We start from the raw sequence: 19,285 nt of genomic DNA on the forward strand, positions 1-19,285 counted from the left end.
TGGTGTCAGAGTGCCTGCGGACAGTGGTCACTTAGTGTCTGCTCGTTTTGTCTCTTCTCTCCAGCTATACCTGCAGGCCCGCTTCACCTGGAGAGGTGCCCGCCTTCTTCGGCCCCTCCTGCAGTTCACCTTGATCATGATGGCCTTCTACACGGGACTGTCCCGAGTATCCGACCATAAGCACCATCCTGGTGATGTCCTGGCAGGATTTGCTCAAGGAGCCCTGGTGGCCTGCTGCATAGTAAGTAGCCTCTTGGCCTCAGCACTCAAGCCAAGCCTTTGCTTGGATGCTGCTTGTTAAATGTTTCCAGCTCAGTGACCAAAGCCAGGGAGCCCTTATTCCTGTTCTCTTGGTATCCAAAGAGCCACCTCCTCCCCAGAACTCCATTGCTAGTGTAAATAATTCTTGCTTCCTTCCAGCCTGTGAATTTGATCTGCTGAGATCTGTAAATCCCCTTCTTCATAAACACAGAAGGTTTGAGTTCAGAGAATGTTGCAACTGGAAGAGACCTTAGGTATTGTCCCATTTACTCACTTTATGTATGAGGACATTTAGACCAGACACTTACCCAAGGTCACATGTCACATGAGTTAACAGTTGAAGTCTCCTGACTCACAGAGTACTCACGTGCTGCTTTGGTGGATGGTTACTATTCAGTTAACTGCTTTTTGGAAAATGCCTGCTGTTCCCACTGTGACCCTTGAGGCCCTCACTCTGGCTGGAGCAAAGGAGGTTTGCTGAAGCTAAGTCCTCCCTCAGCCCGAGGGCCTTGCACATGTACGGAGTCAGAGTTCCCTAGAGACCGCACTTGGGAAGGGCCACCTGCTGATTTGCCCCAGACTGTTGGGCTACCCCTTCCTCATGGTTCACCCTGACTCTCAGGGTAGGTAAAGGCGTTCCACCTCTCTGAACTCCACAGGGAATCTCTGCTTTTTCCTAACCACTGCAAGTTTTGAGGGGCTTATTCAGCAAACATGACTGAGCACCTGCTGTGACATAGTGACTTGCTGGGTCCTCCTCAGAGGGGCTACCCCTAGTCCAGCAGGAAACCCTGAGCACCATAATGCCTGAATGTTTAAGCAGCACCCACGTAGGCTGAGTTGTTGTTAGTATTGTCCTTGTTCATTCACAGACAGGATTATGAACAATAGAGAAATCAAGACCTTCTCTTCCTGATCCTGGCTTCTAAGCCTGGCTACAGGCCTGTGTCTCTCTATGGTCACCTTCTCCTTCTCCTCTGTAATAGCATTTGTCACTCTGTTGCAAGGTTGATATGTCTCCTTTCAGACAGGCAGGGACAGTACATAACATGTATGTTGGTCTCCCTGTCTTCCCAAGGCCTCTTGGGGTTCCTAGCTCCAGAAGTAAATGTGTACTTAATAAGCAAAAAGCTAGAATCAATGAGTTGACCTGGGCTTTCCTGAGATCACTTTAGGGAAGATTCTCCTGAAGGAAGGGGGGTGAATAAGGTCGAACCCTTGCTCCTGAGGAATTCTCATCTGACCACATGCACGGCCAGGCCAAGCATGAGAGCTGCAATACCACATGGGGCTGCAGGGACGCAGGGGCAGGTGGGCGACTGTCTGAAGCAGTGGGGGGCAAGAGGAAGGAGGAAGGTCAGGTGCTCAGAGTGGACAGCACCATTAAAGTAGTATTGGAACCCCAGCTAGCTTTGACATGGCCTTCTGTCCTGAGGGACTGACTGTTGAGGTGGAAGTCTTCATTGCTTTCTGTTTCCTTTCTTTTCTCTTTTTTAAGTGAAGGCAGAAGAGAGGAAGGTTGGGGAAACAAACTGTTAATGAGAGCAGCTGTCACTGTCCAACTTGTCCTGGTGCCTGGCCCTTTAATATGAAGTGACAGTGGGGGATGGGTGTTTGCACTGAAGGGTGACCCTGTGCGTCTGTGCCCTCTGAGCTTTGCTCCCAGCAGGAGCACAGCCCTGGGGCCTGCTGCGGGGTTTCCTTCTCCGTGGCGCCACTGCCCTAATTGGAGCCTCCTGCACCCCCAATTAAAAAAATTAAAAGGTGTGGGGATTGTTCTGGGCCTTCCTTTCTTTTATACTCTAGAGCACTGGCCATGAGCAATTAGACCAAGTGTTCCGAGGACCCAGGCTTATTTTCAAGAAGGGAAATGAGGGTCTGACTCTTATCCTGTTTGACTCTTGCTGCCTGTGGGATGGCACAGGAATTTGGTCCCCACATTGGAAAAGCACCTACTGTTTGCTGGCACCTTTCTAGACACTTGACCCTCTGTCTTCTTTCAACCAAGTGGGACCATTTCACAGATGAAATAACTCAAGCTCAGAGAGATGACTTAAGTCATCCAAGGTCAAAGAGCTGGTAGACAGCTGCTCCCAGGATTAGATCAGGCTCATAGCCAGGCCCTCTGCACTTGGCAACCTGAGGCAGAAGCTGCGTGGACAGCTACTTAGAGAGGGCCATTTAAGTGTGTCACAGGATCCTTCCCAGCCCTTGGGCTGATCCAGTCGTCACTTTAGTTCGAAAGCCTATTTTGCCATATAGAGATAGTTTGGAAAGGAGTATTAAATACCTTTCCATCTTTTGCCCATTTAGCTGTGAACACACAAGGGCAGGACTCTTATTTATTACTTTTCTCTAGATATCTAATACAACCTGATGCAGTAGGACCCATGGTTGCAATTGGCTTGGACTCACAGCACTGAGTGGTCTGTTTCATTTAAATCATTCAAGGCCCTGCCCCTTGGAAGGGGCTGGTAGTTGTGGCTACTGAGCATAGGGAAGCTCAACTGGGAGAGAGCGGCAGTGTGTCCTTAGCCGCCGAAGGCTACCAGGGCTCTCTTTTCCTGGTTGTGATCTCGAAGAAGATGGGAGTCAAGGGCCGGCCCCTGAACTGAGACGGGGATGGTGGTCCAGGAGGAAGTGAAGGGACCATGAGGCCATCTGGTGAGAACACTGGGCACCCTGGTGAGGAGGAGGAAGGCGTCTACCTCACAGGTGTTGTGGCTTTACCAGCCTCCTCCCTAGTTGGGCAGCGTGGCTCTCACATTCTCGGCAGGAGTCTCTGGCTTCTGCTCTCGTTGAGCCGCTGCAGAACTCCACCCAAGAATTGGGGCTGGTGTCCCGGTGAGTTCCAGGAGTAGCCCAGTATGCTTCATGTTGAGTGATCCTTGAAACAGAGAGATGTCCCCTGAGGTTAGGAAGTTTCTCAAAGAGGTAGCACAGATTGGTAGAAACGCCACCGTGCAGAGGGCTAACGTGCCCAGAATCCAGTCCCCACTCTGATAAACCTCCTGAGCCAGGCCTCTGTGGGCTCCTGTTCCCTTAACAGAGATGTGATGTGTGTTGACATTTATTGAGAGCTCACCCTGTGCCACCACTGTGGTAAGCACTTTACACAGATCTTCAGTCCCTGAAAATCCTATGTTGAGGATTGTCATTGTCTTCACTTGAGATGAGAAACGGGAGTCCAAAGGGATTAGTCCAACAGAGAGGAGGTGGAGAGGCCAGAGTTGACCTGTGGCAGAGTGAGAGAGGGTCAGGGCTCCACGACCCCAGTTTCCAGGGCCGCACCTCCAACCCCCTCACCTACCCCTGCAGGTGACTTCACCTTCCTCTGCACGACAAGCTCTTAGTTTAGAGAGCTGGCTACCTTTGATGGAGTGCAGCTCCAGTCTCACTTCATTTCTGGTGATACCTTCTACTTTTATTTTTTATGACCGCTGTACTGTAACAAATCACCACCAATTTAGTGGCTGAAAGCAACACAGGTTTGTTTTCTGACCATTCTGGAAGTCTCAAGTGGGAGATGGGTCCTGCTGGGCCAAAGTCGAGGTGCCAGGAGGGCTATGTTCCACCCTGAGTCCCCAGGAAAATCCATTTCTCCTGCCTTCCACAGCTGTCTGGAGCTGCCCGCGTCCCTTGTCGCATGGCCCCTTTCTCCACTGTCAAAGCCAGAAGTGTGGAATCTTCCCATCTTTCTCATGCTCTCTGGCCTCCACTTTATTGTCACACCTTCTGTGACTCTGACCCTTCTGCCTCCCTCTCCTAAGGACTCTGTGATTACATTAATAACCAGGATCATCTCCATTTAAATCAAGACCCTTAACTTAATCTCATCTGCAAGGTCTGTTTTGTCGTATAAGGTAACATCGGTGCATGTTCTGGAGAGCAGGACATGGACATCTTGGAGGGGCCCTTGTTCAGCTCACCATGCCTTCCCCAGTCGCTGGAGACAGAATTGTCTAACTTTCTTCTGTTACTCCCACAGCCCACAGTGATTTCTTCCCACCATGGCTTTTGACCTGTCCTGTCAATTACCTTCTCATATACTGATTCCCCCAACAAAACTGTGGGTGCCTTAATAACAGAATCCATGCTTAACCTGGTTGTGGGTTCTCAGTGCCGACTATGGTGCCTGGCAGGCAATAAGAGCTTGGTAAGCTTTGGGTAAATCGTGAATGATGAACTGGCTCGTGGCCTCAGGCAAGACACTTCCCTTCCCAGTCTGGTTTCCTCATCTGTGGATTGAAGTTGGAGGCCCTGCTGTTCTGTGACCTTTTCGCACTGAGATCTTGTGACATGGCTCTGTGTGTCGCTGAGCTGGACTTACTTTCTCAGGTGAAGCTGTCTTCCTGCAAAGCCTATATTGGGGGATTAGGACCTGCCCTTCAACCCCCAGTGGTGCAGTGCGTTAACTTAGAATATTGGGTCAGCCAAGCACTTTTACCCCAGTGTTTTGGGGATAGTGTGTCACAGCAAAAGCAGACTTGTCTAGACAAAAATCACATGCCAAGTGAGGATGGGTTATTTCCTCCCTCATTGTTCACTAGTTGAATGCTTCCCAGAAAAGGAAGACACTGGAACCCGATGCAGATAGAAAATCTTCAGTGTGGTGGCTCAACCCCGGGCACAGACCCTTAGGGCCAGGCAGACCTGCACAGCTTCACAGATGTGGACAGAGGTGCACGACTAGGGCAGCAGGTCATGGCCCGGACACACCCAGTGCTCCCAACCACACAGACATTTGTTCTCTCTCTCTTGCCAGAACTCTGAACCACAGGCACACAGACACAGACTCCGGCACATGCTGACCCTCTCGGCCCTCCTCCCACCTACACACCCTCAAAGTCACCCCTACCAGGTTCCACAGCTGGGCTCACCCAGGGACTCAGATGAAGGGACAGACATCAATTCATTTCCTGTCCGGTGACAACTTGCATGTCTGCTCACCTCCTTGCTGACCCTCTAACAGATGGCAAATGTGGAGCCCTGGGAGGGGTCAGGGGAGGGCCAGGCCGCCATTGCTGTGGGTTCAGCAAAGGAAGCAGCTGCTCATGAGTTTCATAAACACACAGCAGTCTTTCCTGGCTTTCCTCTTCCCAGGGTGTGGCCCAGCAAGCAGTTGCTCTTTTGTGGGCTGCTATCTTCCTCCAGGATGTAGGGAAGGGAGAGAGCATTCTTTGTCTCTGCCCTAATGCCATGACCTTGGGAAGGGAGACCAGCAAGAGTGCTAGTGGAAGACGAGTCCAGTGATGGCGACCTTAGGAGAGGAAACGCGTGAGGAGAGGGCAGCACATGCCCAGCACACCCACGCAGGGTCAGAACCGGATCCTGGTAGCTCAGGCCCATCTCGGCTGGCCACAGCAGCCATTCCAAGCAAGCTTGGTCTATGCTGGGTTTGCAAGGTGACTTCCTCCTCTCACAGGAGATCCCCATCTGCTCCTTTGCGGGTATTGTATATCTGAGTGCAGGGGAATGGATGAAATGACCTCCCAAAACTCTTATGGCCCTGCCAAAGCCTAGCTCTTTGCCAGTAGTTCCTGAGGCTGACCTTGTCACTGCGGGACCCCCGCTCAGGCAGGCGGAAACATGGTTGATGTGGAATGTGGCAGAGAGAAGGAGGCAAAGACCGGGGTCAGCTTAGGTCCCCAGGCAATGATAACAGTGTGGTTCCAGACGCCTACGGTTTGCAAAGTAGTTCTCAGGTCTCCTTTCACATTGCCCTGCTGAGGTGGGTGGGGTGTATGACCCCGGACAGACCCAGGAGGGGGAGCCACGTTTCTGCCACTTGCTAGTTGGCCCTCTTGGGTAAGTCATTTCACCTCTCAGCTGCCTCTTCCTGTTCAATGAGGGGGTGATTGTACTTACATAGTTTTCAGATTGAGGATTCAATGCCCATGAGATGCATTACATGCTGATTGGATGGGTAGCATGTGGTACGTGCTGTGCTTTATCTTAGGGATTCAGAGCAAAAAGGAGCTGTTCCTTGAAGAGCTTACAGTGCAATATATTTCCAAGACTTGATCCTGATCCACAATAAGAAATATGTTGTGCATCCTAACCCAACAGAGGCATCCAAACACAAAATAAGGCTTATCATTAGCATGTGTGAGATGTTCTAGTAACTTTTATTTAACTTTTCAAAATACTGATGGTGACCACCCAGTAACTTACTGATGGCTTGAGACTGATCTGATGGGAACAGACACATAAACAATCAAGTACCAGAGGGCACAGCTACTGGTATGGGGCCCATCCCTGAGGACAGCAGAAGAAAGAGTGGGGATCTTTAATTCTCCTTGAGGGTGTGGGAGGTCTAGAACTTCCTAAGGGAGATTTTTTTTTGGAGGGGGGGTACGAGGGTTTGAACTCAGGGGCACTCGACACTGAGCCACATCCCCAGCCATAGTTTGTATTTTATTTAGAGACAGGGTCTTGCTGAATTGCTTAGCGCCTCGCTTTTGCTGAGGCTGGCCTTGAACTCGTGATCCTCCTGCCTCAGCCTCCCCAGCTGCTAGGAATTACAAGCATGCACCACCATGTCCAGCTATAGGGAGGTGATTCCTGAAAGGTGAATGGACATTGTCTATGACACACAGAAGACTGGGCAGGGAACTGTCTGCAGAAAGAATAGCATAAAGACATGGGGATGGATGGAAAGAATGTGGTATGTTTCTGGGATCAAGTGCAGAACAATGGAACTTGTAGGATAAAAGAGAGAAGTGAGCTCAGTGAATACTAGCCCCCTTCTCCCTTTACCTTCAAAATTGAAAGATTTCTGGACTGGTGGCCCTTGCCTTTGTCCATTTTCTGTCATCGCTGGGTGCCACATTCCTGAGCACCAGTTCCTGCTGAAACTAGCACCCCATTGCAGGGCCACCAGCTCTCAGGGTCCTCCTCACCAGCCACCCTCCTTTGTGCTGGCCTAGGAGAACCTCCTACAGGCCCCTGGACAGGGCACTCCTTCAGAATGGCCCACTCTCCTCTCCTTCTCCAAACCCTCTTTCCTCTTTTAGAGAGATTAACTTCTTTTGTGTTCCTCAGTAGCAGTGATGATTCTTAATGATGATAATTGGGATAAGATTTGAATAGTTCTTCACAGATAGGACATATTTTCACATATATTATTCTATTTAAATGATAAATATGGGAAGTTAGTTTTTTTTTTTAAATAACATTTGCACACAAATACAAGGCAGGAAGATCACTTGAAATCATCAAACCTTTTCTTTCTGTATCAATTCAAGACGACACAAGAGTGTGACTTAGTCCATGTTCCACAGCAATAGCCATTTTGGGGGACTAGATCTTGGATTTGACTCTTTCTGCCCCATCATGTTCCTTCTCACTCACCACTGAAACTGGCAAACGCGTAGTGCCAATAACTGAAAGCCCTTTATTGAGATCAAAAAGTAATGATTGCAATTGAGTAATATCATCTCCGAAAAGACAAGGCTGCCAAAGATAATTTTCTTTAGACAGCCGTTACTATAGCAGGGCATGAGGTTGAGTCTGTTCCCAAGGCTTTCTCCTCCCAGGAAAGTTCTTCTTTCCTTAATCTGGAGAGTGTTCAGTATGGTGGACCAGGAAACCGAAAGGAAATCCCAAGGCCAAGACATACTGAAGTGAATGCAAACTCTGCAGCAGCCAGGGTCTGTGTTTCACATGGGGGTGGACCAGCCTTCACTGAGGGCCGCTGAGCTCTGAGCAGAGATGACTCCACACAACCCATGCCCTTGAGTAGCTCGAAGCCCAGAAGGGGAAACATGACATAGCATTTAAGGATCACAGATCACAGCCTGTGGCCTAGTGTCGAAATGGAAGGTCATTAAAAGTTCAGTAGGGGAACCAAAGGGAAGGGAAGGCAGCTCAGGAGAGGCATCCTGAGGTCCAGGGTGCAGACACAGGATCCTCACTCAGAATATTAAAACTGAGTGAGACACAGCCGTGCAATAAATAGTACATCTATCATCTGAGCTCATCTGTTCACCTCCATAGACCACTCACTGAAGTTCTCTTGCCTGTAGTGTACACAACAGTGAGTATTGTTGAAATGCAGATTTCAGACCATTCTTCCAGTGTGCTTAGAAATTTGCTTTTTCAAGAAGCACCCAGGAGATTCAGAAACAGACAATTTAAATACTGCACTCAAACCAGAAATACCAGAATAGACAACTCTTGTCTTCTTCTCCTGAGATTCTAAAATCCTTTGGCTTTTATAGTTATCTGTCCTGTGCTGGTATCTAAACTCAATGGGAGCTAGTAAGAATCTCTGCGTCCAAGAGCATGGTTCCTGTCTTCAAGTTCACTTACACAGTCATGAGTTGAAACACTCTTGGACTGCAGGAACTTTTTAAAAAGACCATTTAGTTGTCATACTCAGCTCTTCACAAAATGACCCTCAAAATGTGCTGACCCAGCCGCCCATGACCCTGCAGGTGGAAACTTGGCCACCACCCAGACTTCTTGTTTCTCGACTTGGTTCTTGGCGAGCTTCAGCCAGGCGTTGTGCAGCAGGACCAGGCTTTTTGGGCTCTAGGTGGGGCTGGCATCTCTACGGCAGGTGAATGCTGGCAAGAAGAGACCAGAGCATCTTCCTTTTCCAGTGTGACTCATTTCCAAAAATAGCTCCAGAAATTGTAGGTCTTTAATAGCAGATCCTATCTGCCTTATGGAAAACTACCATCAGCACACCGTCTCTGTAGCTGTCTTGAATCGGTGTCTCCTTTTGCAGGTTCATTCACATTCTCAATTGTTCCTCTTATCCCCTTTCTAGTTCTTTCTCTTCTTTTTCCACATAAAAGAGAGAGAAAAGGAAATGAGTTCGTGTAGACAGGCACTGAACCCATGAGCCAGGAGTAGTAGCTTCTGTGTGTCAACCTCTTACCAGGCACTGTGCCACAGCTGTGTCCCTTATGACATCCCACAATCCTCGAGGTAAGCCCCAAGAGATAGGTATCATGTCCCTCACATGGGTTTTTCTCTGGAAATGGCAAAACTTGGATTTGCAAACAAGTCGGTCCCACCTTCAAGAACAAAGCTCTCAGCAGCATTGTGTGGATAGATGGGGGTGGGAGATGGTGGTGGGGCTAGACCCTTATGGAGCTGCTCCCTGCACATTTCTTATCTCCTTATCATGTGAATGGTGTTCATACAGCCTAGAGCTGCTTTGTTTGTGTGTAGTCTTGCTCTTGAAGGAAGAGCTACATTGTCCAGAGTGTTTGGGTAAATCAGATTGTCTTCCGCCCTTGGATCTGATCACAGAATAGCTTGACATTCTGACTCAGCAGGAGGTCAGAATCACTTCCCCAAGACTATATCAGAAGGAGCCAAAATATTAGAAGGCGGAAGAAAGCTATCATTTTCCCCCTAGCATAATTACCCCGATTTTAAGAGTTTTCAATGAGAACCAATGCAAAAAATTTCTGGAGTAGAAAAACAGAACTAGCAAGAAAAGCATTGCTAAACTCACACCCACCCACACAGACACAGCAGCTCTATCAGCTCCAGTCCTGAGCTCAGTATTTTGAAATCGCTCTCTTCCTCTTCGTCTTGAGTGCCATTGCAGGACTCATCCTCTCCTAGACTCTGTAGTCACCACCTTGGGGCTTCCTGCACCTTCTCTGACTCCTTTGAGTTAGCATGACCTTAATGTGAGACTTTCCAGTGCTTCAACCTTGAAAATGATATCTTGCTCCAAAAGAAGCAGGTCTGGAGTGCTTGATGTGTCCAAGGGAGCCATTCAAGTTCAGGCCCTCTGTTCTCCAGCCTCCTTGATGGCTCTGCCTTGGCCCCACTTAGCATCAGAAAGTCCTGAACTTTCTGTTCTCTCTCACTCCTGCAGCCCACTTCACTGCTCCCTCTGCCTATAGCAGTCTTCTGGGTATTCCCCACCTGGGGAACCCCTTCTTATCCTCCAAAGCTGAGCTCAAACAGCTGTCCCCTGGGGGAACCTTCCAAGGGCCACTCCCCAACCATTTAGTCTGTGTTAGAAGCCACGTTCTCTGGGTCTCTTTTCTACTCTGGCCTCTCTCTGCCACACTCCTCAAAACACAATATTGTGGAGGCCGTCTACCTACCTGGCTCTCTCCCTCATTGGCACGGAAGTACCTTGAGGACAAAGAACTGTGTTTTATGAGTATTCAATTTTATATTCTTGGGACTTAGAACATAGCAGGGGTTTAATAAATGTTTATTAATTGCACTGATTCTGTTTTCAGAAAAAGTAATTTATAAAATTTAAAACAAAATCAGAGAAATGAAATGAAAAGCAAATGTTCCAAGCAGTGTAGCTTCGACCTCCTCTTGGTATTTAGCGTCTGGTTTTCTTGTTTGCTGAGACAGTGATAATTGTGATATATTCTTTTGTACAATGAGAGGACCTGTGGAGCGGAGCTGTGGGCTGGGAGTGTGTTTGTTCCGTGGACCTAAGATAGGTCCACTCATCTATGGACACCTACCCGCCTGGGCCTCCAGGTGGAGATTGCCCAGGAAGTGGAACTGTTCCAAGCCAAGAAGTTTCCACTTTTACTAGAGTTTTTTGTGTTCTGCTGTTCAAGCATTAGGAAGAAGAAGCCCTGTTTGAGTCTTGATAGGATCATGATCCCCCCGCAAAAATGTTTGTGTAACCTCAAGCCACACTGAAAGCAAGGACGTGGGATTCTGCCTCACCTGGCTCATCCCTTTATCTTGCCTGCCAGTTGTGTGCACGGGCATTTGAGTATGTGGTTCCCCTGAACTCTGTTGGTCTTGTATATTCTGGTAGAACCCAAGGCCAGAGCACTTTACTTCCCAGGAAGTAGGGGGAACTTTAGAAATTCAACAACACACATTTATGGATCACTTGGTATGTGCAAAACCCAACTTAGGTGCTGTGGGTGATCCAGGGTGATAAGGATTGGAACTCCATTCTTCAGAGCCGCCCATGTGGGAAGAACAGTCAGCAAAGCTTTGGAGACATGATGGAGCATGACTTAACCTAGGTTCTGTAATTACTTTGGCATCCACAGCATTAGAGAAAGAAATACCTGGTATTGACACAGGTTTAGGTCTTCTCAAGTTCATCGTGACCTTTCATCTTCATATAATTTCCATCTTGCAGTTAGGAAACACGAACTCTAATGTGCAATAGATATGAACCCCAAAATATTAGATTGGGAGATAAATCAGTAGAGTGAGGGGTCAGTGGTTCAGGTGTTTGTTGGGGATGAGATGTTCTCTGCTAGATTTGCCCTCACAGATGGAATCTAGGAGAAAGATCTCTAAGAAACTAGGATTGTGAGAGCCTGTACTTCATGAATCCAGCTGCTGAGATAGTGGAGGTAAGAGCCAGTGATGGAGAGGTGATCTGTATCTTTTTAGTACAGTAAGAAGAGAGGCCCTGGGGAGAGAAGGGGTAGAGGCAGAGAGCAGTTGGAAGTTTCATCCTTGGACACATTGAGCTTTGATCATGTCTGTTGGGTTTTTCTTACACTGAGTGCACTTGAAGACCACCTCCCCAGCTGCTCCTAATGGAGTCCCTTACTGGGGACCCTGGAGCCTCCTGGCAGCTGGGGCACAGGGCATTTCCTTTCTTCCTCTCAAGTTTGACTCTGACTGGGAGACAAACCTTTCTGCTCCAACTTTTTCTCCGTTCAAAGTGCCTTAGAAAAGAAAGGCTTAGATTTATTTCTCTTTGCAAAAGGGTACTTTCAGTGAAACTGAAGCTAAAAATGTAGTAAGGGGTGGCATTTCTTGGCTACTATTTCTTTTTCTTGTAGTAGCATACGGATAGCCTAGCTGTGCTTATCTTTTTTTTTTTTAATAACAACAACATAATGAAATGTTTATAATATATGTAACAGGCTCAAAATTAGAAGATACAAAGAGTTTTGTGGGTCTCCAATTCACATTTATCTTCCAGCCACCCGGGTCCCCTCTCCTGGGGTAGCCAGCATTACCAGTTTCTTTATGACACTGTTTGTTAACTGCTGTGTTACCACACAGCAATGCCAGAAGTGACATTTTGGAAATTGGTTCAACAAATAATCCAAGGCCTTACCCTGACCAGGCCCTGGCTATGAGATCCTTAGTTTTGGTGAAGTCTTCATTTTTTTTTTTTTTTTTTTTTTTTTTGCCAGTAAGGTGACCAGAACGAAGGGACAGTGCCACCATTATTAGTGAGCACATTACCATCTGCAGGTATTGCAATGAAAATGCTTCAGTTCTCAAAGTTGTGGGAGGGAGGGTTTGAGGGGGCAGTGCTAGGGATTGAACTCAGGGCCTTGTGAGCACTAGGTAAGCACTCTACCATTGAGCTGCATTTTGCCAAGAACTTTGAAAGTATTTTATTCCCCAGTTCCAGCACATGATTGATAGCTGCCACTTATAATTACTTAATACAAACCCCTGCTGCTAAAGGACTCAAATGGATGTCCATGTATTTATTTTGCCATCTAATACAAAGCACAAGTTTTTGTTATCCTTGTAGCTCATCAAGATCTTGACTTCCGTATCATAAGCTCCTTGAGACAGCAACTACATCTGAGCCATCCTTATACACCTGCCAGAGGGTTTCAGCACATGTTTCTCAATGATTCCAAGACAGACTCCTAGGTCACATGCCTGAGGAGGAAGAATTTGGGGTATGAGGAAAGGAGATTTTTTTATTGACCTTTCCTCTAAGTTAGTTGCTGACTCCCTCTGCAATAAGACCTGGCTTCTTGACCCCCATCAAATGATTGATATCATGGGGATTTTAGGAAAAAGTGGTCGCTGCTGCTTCCTTACTCCAGCTTCTGCTGACAGGAATTTATATTGGCCGATCTGTCTGGGTTACACCCTGGATTCCTTTGTGAGGAAAGGGAAAGTAGCATGGATTAATGACTAATTATGACTCGCTTCCTTTGCTTAAGAACTTATCTTTCATTGCTCATTTGCCCTGAGAAATAAGGAAGTATGGGTTGCAGGAACAGTGACCTGGACTAAGAGTCCATAAGACTGGATTCTACTCTTGCACGACCTGGACCCTGTCACTGTACTTCAGGCCTCGGTTTCCTCATTTAAACTGTCAGAGTTGGATTATGTGATTGCTATGGTCCTTCCCTATTTGGAGAGCTATGATTTAGGACCCTCTTTTCCTAAAGTCTGTGTTCCTTCCACTTTCCTTCCATTTGCCTCTGCCTGTCTCCAGATCCCAGGTGGCAATTGCTAATTCGATCTTCGATTTTGTGCTCCTAGGTATTCTTCGTGTCAGACCTCTTCAAGACTAAGACGACACTCTCCCTGCCTGCCCCTGCCATCAGGAAGGAGATCCTTTCACCTGTGGACATTATTGACAGGAACAATCACCACAACATGGTGTAGGTGCTGCCCGCCTCCTGAGCTGTTTTTGTACAATGACTGCTGACAGCAAGTTCTTGCTGCTCTCCAATCTCATCAGACAGTAGAATGTAGGGAAAAACTTTTTGCCCAACTGATTTGTGAAAAGGAAAAAAAAAAAAAGTCTTACCTTGTGGCCTTCCAAAAATAGGTAGTGTTCACCTATGTGGAATCAACAGCAAACTAACACCAAGTGCCGGAGTCCTGGATGTGCAGTTGGTTTAAGTGTTCATGTTCTAGTGAACACGGGCCTGTCCCACCACAAACACTAAATGATTTGAGCAGAGTCTTCTGGTCACCTTCTGTGACCTGAGAATCCCAGGCCTGTGAGAAAAATGCAAACTCACGTTGTAGCACACGATGCCAGAATTAGCACTGAATCCGGAACATAGCCTTCGGGAGGGCTCTCCTCCTGCATCCCCCTTCTCATCCACTCTGTTCTCTACTGTGACTTTGGTTCAGGAAATTTTATTTTGTTTTCTTAAATCTAAGGAATGAGCAGGTTTGCTCAGTCCAGTGGTCAGATCCCAAATCCAAATCCCTAGTCCTTGGGATTTTATCACCTCCCACAATCCACAGGCCCACAACCATGGTCCCTCACTTTAGAGATTAGAAGACTCTTTGTGGATGAGTGAACTTCACAAATAGCACAATTTCAGAAGAAATGGAGGGTCCAGGCCCCCATATGTCTTCTTTTGACTCATCGTCCTGTGATGTGATGTCGATCGCAGGATGCTGATGTTGTACACGTCAATCACCGGGCACTTGCACACTCTTAGAAACGGTTAGACTTCGGTTACTGCCATCTCCCTTGAAATCCGGGGTTTCCTGTGAGGGTCCAGAGATGAGCAAGGGCATGGTCTGCCTCTGGCTGATGGAAAACGGCCTTCTGGACAGGAGACGGGGAGGAAAGAGGCAGAAGGAAAGACGAACCAACCTTTCAGCTACTCAAAGTTGGAGGGAGCCAGAGTAGCAGCCGGTCTTCTGCCTGAAAGGCTACCCTTCAAGATAACGGAGTGGAGAGGGTTTCCGTGGGAGTTGCTCTTGCTAAGCTGTGTAAAGCACTGTTGTCTTGGGGTTGACCCCTAGGGCAGTTCTTGGTAGGTTCTGCTGGGCAGAACACATGGGTTAAATCTCCGTAGAGAGTTTTCCTCATTCTCTATCATAAGTGTCCTTCCAAGCAAGGTCCCACTCTGGGCAGTAGATGGGGATCCCTTCTACTGAACCTTTGAGGAAAGGAGGAAGAAAGAAATGCTTCTTGATCTTGGATGCAAACTTTCAAAGGGCTACATGTAACCATATGGATCAACCACATGCACATCCTTACTACAGAATCCGTCCTTTCATTTCAACGTATAGCAAGCTATGATTTTTATATATAAATATTATATAAATAATGTATAAAACATTAAAAGTTAACTATGTAAAATATTATTTCTGAAGCAATTTTAGCTATATCCACTATGATTATAAACTGTGTCTCGACCTGTGTTATTTACTTTAGCTGCTTAAAAAAGCATTGAGTTAATTTTTTTTTAATCTCAACTAAAATATCATAGTTCTGTGGTAGTCATTGTTTTACAATGAGAGAAATAACTGCAACTAGAGAAAACTGTATAAAAACATTAAATTGTCAGTATTTTTGTAAGGTTCCATTTTGTAAAGAGAATAATATTCAAAGACTTTTGTAGCATACAAAGTGAAAACTTGTATCTGCGAAACTATACTTGTATTAAATGTGCTTTTTAAATAAAAGCTCGTAACACAACTAATGAAGGAAGTGGAAGCATGGATTGTTTGAGGGATGTCTGTGTTGGGTACGTGGGTAGGAGGACCGGGAGTCTGCCTCCGATTGGCCTCCCTCAGGGCACCACCTTCTGATTCTTGCAGTGGGCAACATGGCGGCCAGAGGAGAGATACCAGTGGCTCAGCTGCCCTTTCATCTTGGAAAGCCTGTTTGCAGAGTGAGGCTCTGGCTCTGCCCTCCTCTCAGGCCCTTTCTAAAAGCTTTTGTATTCAAAGGGGGGTTTTCATCAGGGAGGTGGGAACTGGATGGCCCCTCAAGGCAGATAAAGGGTCTGTGCTCTAGATAAGGTGGACTTGAGGGGCCGACTGGGGGAGTCCTTCACAGGGTCCACAGCACAGGAAGGGGACACACTGCTGAGAATGCCGTTTGTCTCCTTGCCCATGGCTCTCTTCCTGTGTTTTCCAACCTGGAAAAAAAGGGGAAGCTAGAAATTCACATTTACTGTGCACCTGTGGGCCAGGTAGTTCTGCCTATCTGTTCCTTCTTACCCAGAGTTCTTATTTTGAGAAGGAAAACAGGAATGAAAAGGTGAAACCACTTGTCTAAATCCTTCACAGTAATTGCAGGACAGGTCTTATATTAGTTTCCTGTTGCCATTGTAACAAATTACTGCAAACAGTGGTTCAAAGCAACACAAAGTTGTTATCTCATAGTTCTGGAGGGTCTGGGGGAGAAGTTCTTTCCCCGTCCGCACCCCTTGCCTGTGGCCCACTTCCTCCTCACTCTGCTGTCTCTGACACACCTCCCACATTCGAGGGCCTTAGTGATTATGTGGGACCACTCAGATAATTTTAGGATAATTCATCTACATTAAATTCAGCTGAGTAGCACATTTAATTCCATTATGGCTCAACCTTAATTCCTCTGAGCCATCTAACAGGAGTCACAGATTCCAGGGATTTGCATGTGGACATCTTTACAGTTCACCCTCTGGCTTCCAGAGCAAAATAGATTTACTTGATCTCAAAGTTTCTCTCTCTCTCTCTCTCTCTCTCTCTCTCTCTCTCTCTCTCTGCCTGTTCTTCTTGTGACAAGTGCTCTACCACTAAGTTACATCCCCAGTTCTAAATGTAGTTGAGTGATGGAGCAATTTTGTAGCATGCAAAAATCCCTGGGTTCAATCCAGTAGTGCAAAATAAATAAATAAAATACATACATAAGCACATTTTAAAAATCTCTTTTAAATCTAACTTAAGAATCCCAAATCTCATTATCTAAATTAGGAAGAAGAAGACTGTTCATACCACCCTGAGGTATCATTGTTCTCCATCTGTGAACCTAAAAAACTTAAGAAACAACTTACCTGCTTCTAAAATTCAGTGATAGGACAGGCATAGGAAAACAGTCATACTTACTCAAAAAGTGGAAAAGTAAAAGACACAAAGGAATCATCAATCCTAAGCAACTTCCAGACCAGCCTGACAAACTCCATTTGGTTCCAAGGCCTGGAAATAAACCCCTGTAGCTTACGGCTTGCTTTTTTTCCCAAGACCCGCCTGCTTGCTCTTGGCTGGTAGATAAAGCAGGCTGATTTGTGCCCTGGTGTCAGCTCCGAGATTTTCTGTAAGTGTGATGTACTTTTGGGTGCAGCTAGGGAGAACTTGAGGCCACCCTCCAAATTTTAACTTCAAATCTGAAGAACAAAGTTCCACAGAGACAAAATAGCTCTTGCTGGTGGGGGCAGAAGAGGGGAGACAAGCTGAGAGGAGAGAACTGGTGATTCTTGGAACCAAAGCCTTCTGACACAAGTCCCCCAGTTAGTCTATTGTACCTCTCCCAAAGCAGTTGACAAAATACCCACAAAAGAAATAGCCCCAATCCACGTAGACTTATGGGAAAGATGGAACTGCAGCTCACAATATCCATGCCACCATGATGAGCCACCTAGTAGTGCAGAAGGGTATATGAACTTCAGAATCAGGCCTGCATCACTGTCTTCGCTCTCCCAGTTACTGGCTAGGAGATGTGTCTGAACCTCTGAGCCTTGGATTGTCACTTATAAGGATGGAATTTCTAATACCTGTTTTTATACCTCTGTGATCATGGCATTCTCTCAGTCTAGACCCTTGATTCTCAAAACGTGGTCTACAGACTCACAATATTTGTATCCCTGGAGAACTTGGTAGAAATACAGAGGTGGAAGTCCCTGCCCCACCTAAAGCTATAGAACCTGAATGTTCCTATGATCCCAGGTTATTCACGTGCACGGTAAAGTTTGAGAAGTGCCCCCACTCTTTGCTCCATAAACCTGCAAGTTTGGTCGGGTGTTCACTGCCCCTAGCCACATTCAGGCTAGGTTTGACTGAATGCATACTGGGCAAACATCAGTGACCTCGTAGCTTTATGGACCAAAATTATATGTCTATTAAGCGTATAACGTTCTAACCTGGCATGGTGATGCACACCTGTAATCCTAGCTACTTGGGAGGTTGAGCAAGGAGGATCACAAGTTCAAGGTCAGCCAGCCTGGATAACCAGAAACACCCTAACTCAAAATAAAATTTAAAAGGGCTAGGGATATAGCTCAGTGGAAGAACGCCCCTGGATTTAATCCCCAGTACTTAAAAAAAAAATGTTAGAAAGGTCTATAAGGTTCTCAGGGACAAAAGCTTATCTTACCTTCTCTGCCAAGTCCTCCCTTCTGTTTGGCACGGTATAGTTCCTGGGAGTTATTGAGCCATTAACCAGTACCAGGTCAAAAAGTCATATGACTCTTGGTAACCAACCAATTAAACAGGAGGCAGGGATACTGAGAAGGGCAAACCTTTTTCTCTTTTTTTAAGAGTTAGTGAGGACGCGTATTTTTTTTTTTTCTGAGATAGAAACAAAAAGCTTTACCTAAGTCTGCATGATTTCTCCCAGTTAGAATGCACTCATATACCCATTATCTTATTCCAAAATATTTCCAAAGGAGTATTTATGGGCAAATGACTGACATAGCAATCTTGCGTGGTTTGTTTCATTTAAGTCCTCAAAAGCAACTATTAAAGTAGATATGATCAGCTCCATTTATTTCACTGAAAGGGAAACCAAAATTCACCTAAGAATCTTGTTTTAGTTTGTACATCTAATTTGGAATAGACTTGGGATTCAGATCCAAACTATTTCAGTTATTCATCAAGTAATATTTACTGCAATTACTTCCTAGGTGCCAGGCACTGGGAAACACAGCAGGTAGAGCAGTGATTGAAACAGGTGACATTCCAGCATCAAGGAGCTGCTGAGCTAGAGGGGAATGCAAGAGCTGGAGTTACAAATGTAGGGACTCAGGAGCATGATAAAGAAAGAATGCTAGAAGCTAGGGGAACTTTGCAGGAAGACATCCTACCTACAAAGAGCCAGGCAGGACCACAGCCTATTGACTTCACTCCTCTGCCTCAGCAAAATGAAGGAAATGCAGGTGCAGGGAAGAAACAAAGGAGTAAATAAATAACCAAAGCAGTGGGGTAGGGAGGGAGTCCTGAGGAATGCTGTGGAGCATGAGCAGAAGAGTCAGAAAGACTTCTCTACTGTGGACTTGCTTCGTACCCGGTGTGAGCATCTCCTCCAGAGACCCAACTCTGAAAAAAATAAAATAAAATGCTAGTTTTTTACATGAGTCTGTCTAATAATGAGAAGAACTCAAAACACTCTATCTAACAATGACAGAGTTTTCAAAACACTTTTGCGCAGTCACGTGTGAATTCTCCATGGCTCCCTCTGAAAGAAAGCAGTGAGCAAAGGCTCCAGAGTATGAGAGGTGAGTGGCAGGAATCAGGGACACCTCGGTCATTTTCTTTTTATTTCAAATGGTGTGTAAATGATAAGAAGAGGAATGGTGACCTATTTTTAAGACTTTATGACAGGGGTATAAAATGG

The 19,285-nt window shown here is 46.4% G+C and overlaps 1 protein-coding gene across 1 annotated transcript in view; it reads left to right on the forward strand.

Moving 5' to 3' along the window:
- The window catches only part of Plpp3 (phospholipid phosphatase 3), an 80,385-nt gene extending 66,617 nt beyond the window's left edge, over positions 1-13,768 (forward strand). Inside the window, exons 5-6 of the mRNA XM_047551854.1 lie at positions 65-241; positions 13,480-13,768. Coding sequence (XP_047407810.1) covers positions 65-241; positions 13,480-13,605 — 303 coding nt within the window. The 3' untranslated portion in view covers positions 13,606-13,768. The remainder of the gene's footprint in view (positions 1-64; positions 242-13,479) is intronic.
- Positions 13,769-19,285: the final 5,517 nt, after the last annotated feature.

This window comes from Sciurus carolinensis, chromosome 1 (genome assembly GCF_902686445.1).
Source record: "Sciurus carolinensis chromosome 1, mSciCar1.2, whole genome shotgun sequence".
Lineage (NCBI taxonomy): Eukaryota > Metazoa > Chordata > Mammalia > Rodentia > Sciuridae > Sciurus > Sciurus carolinensis.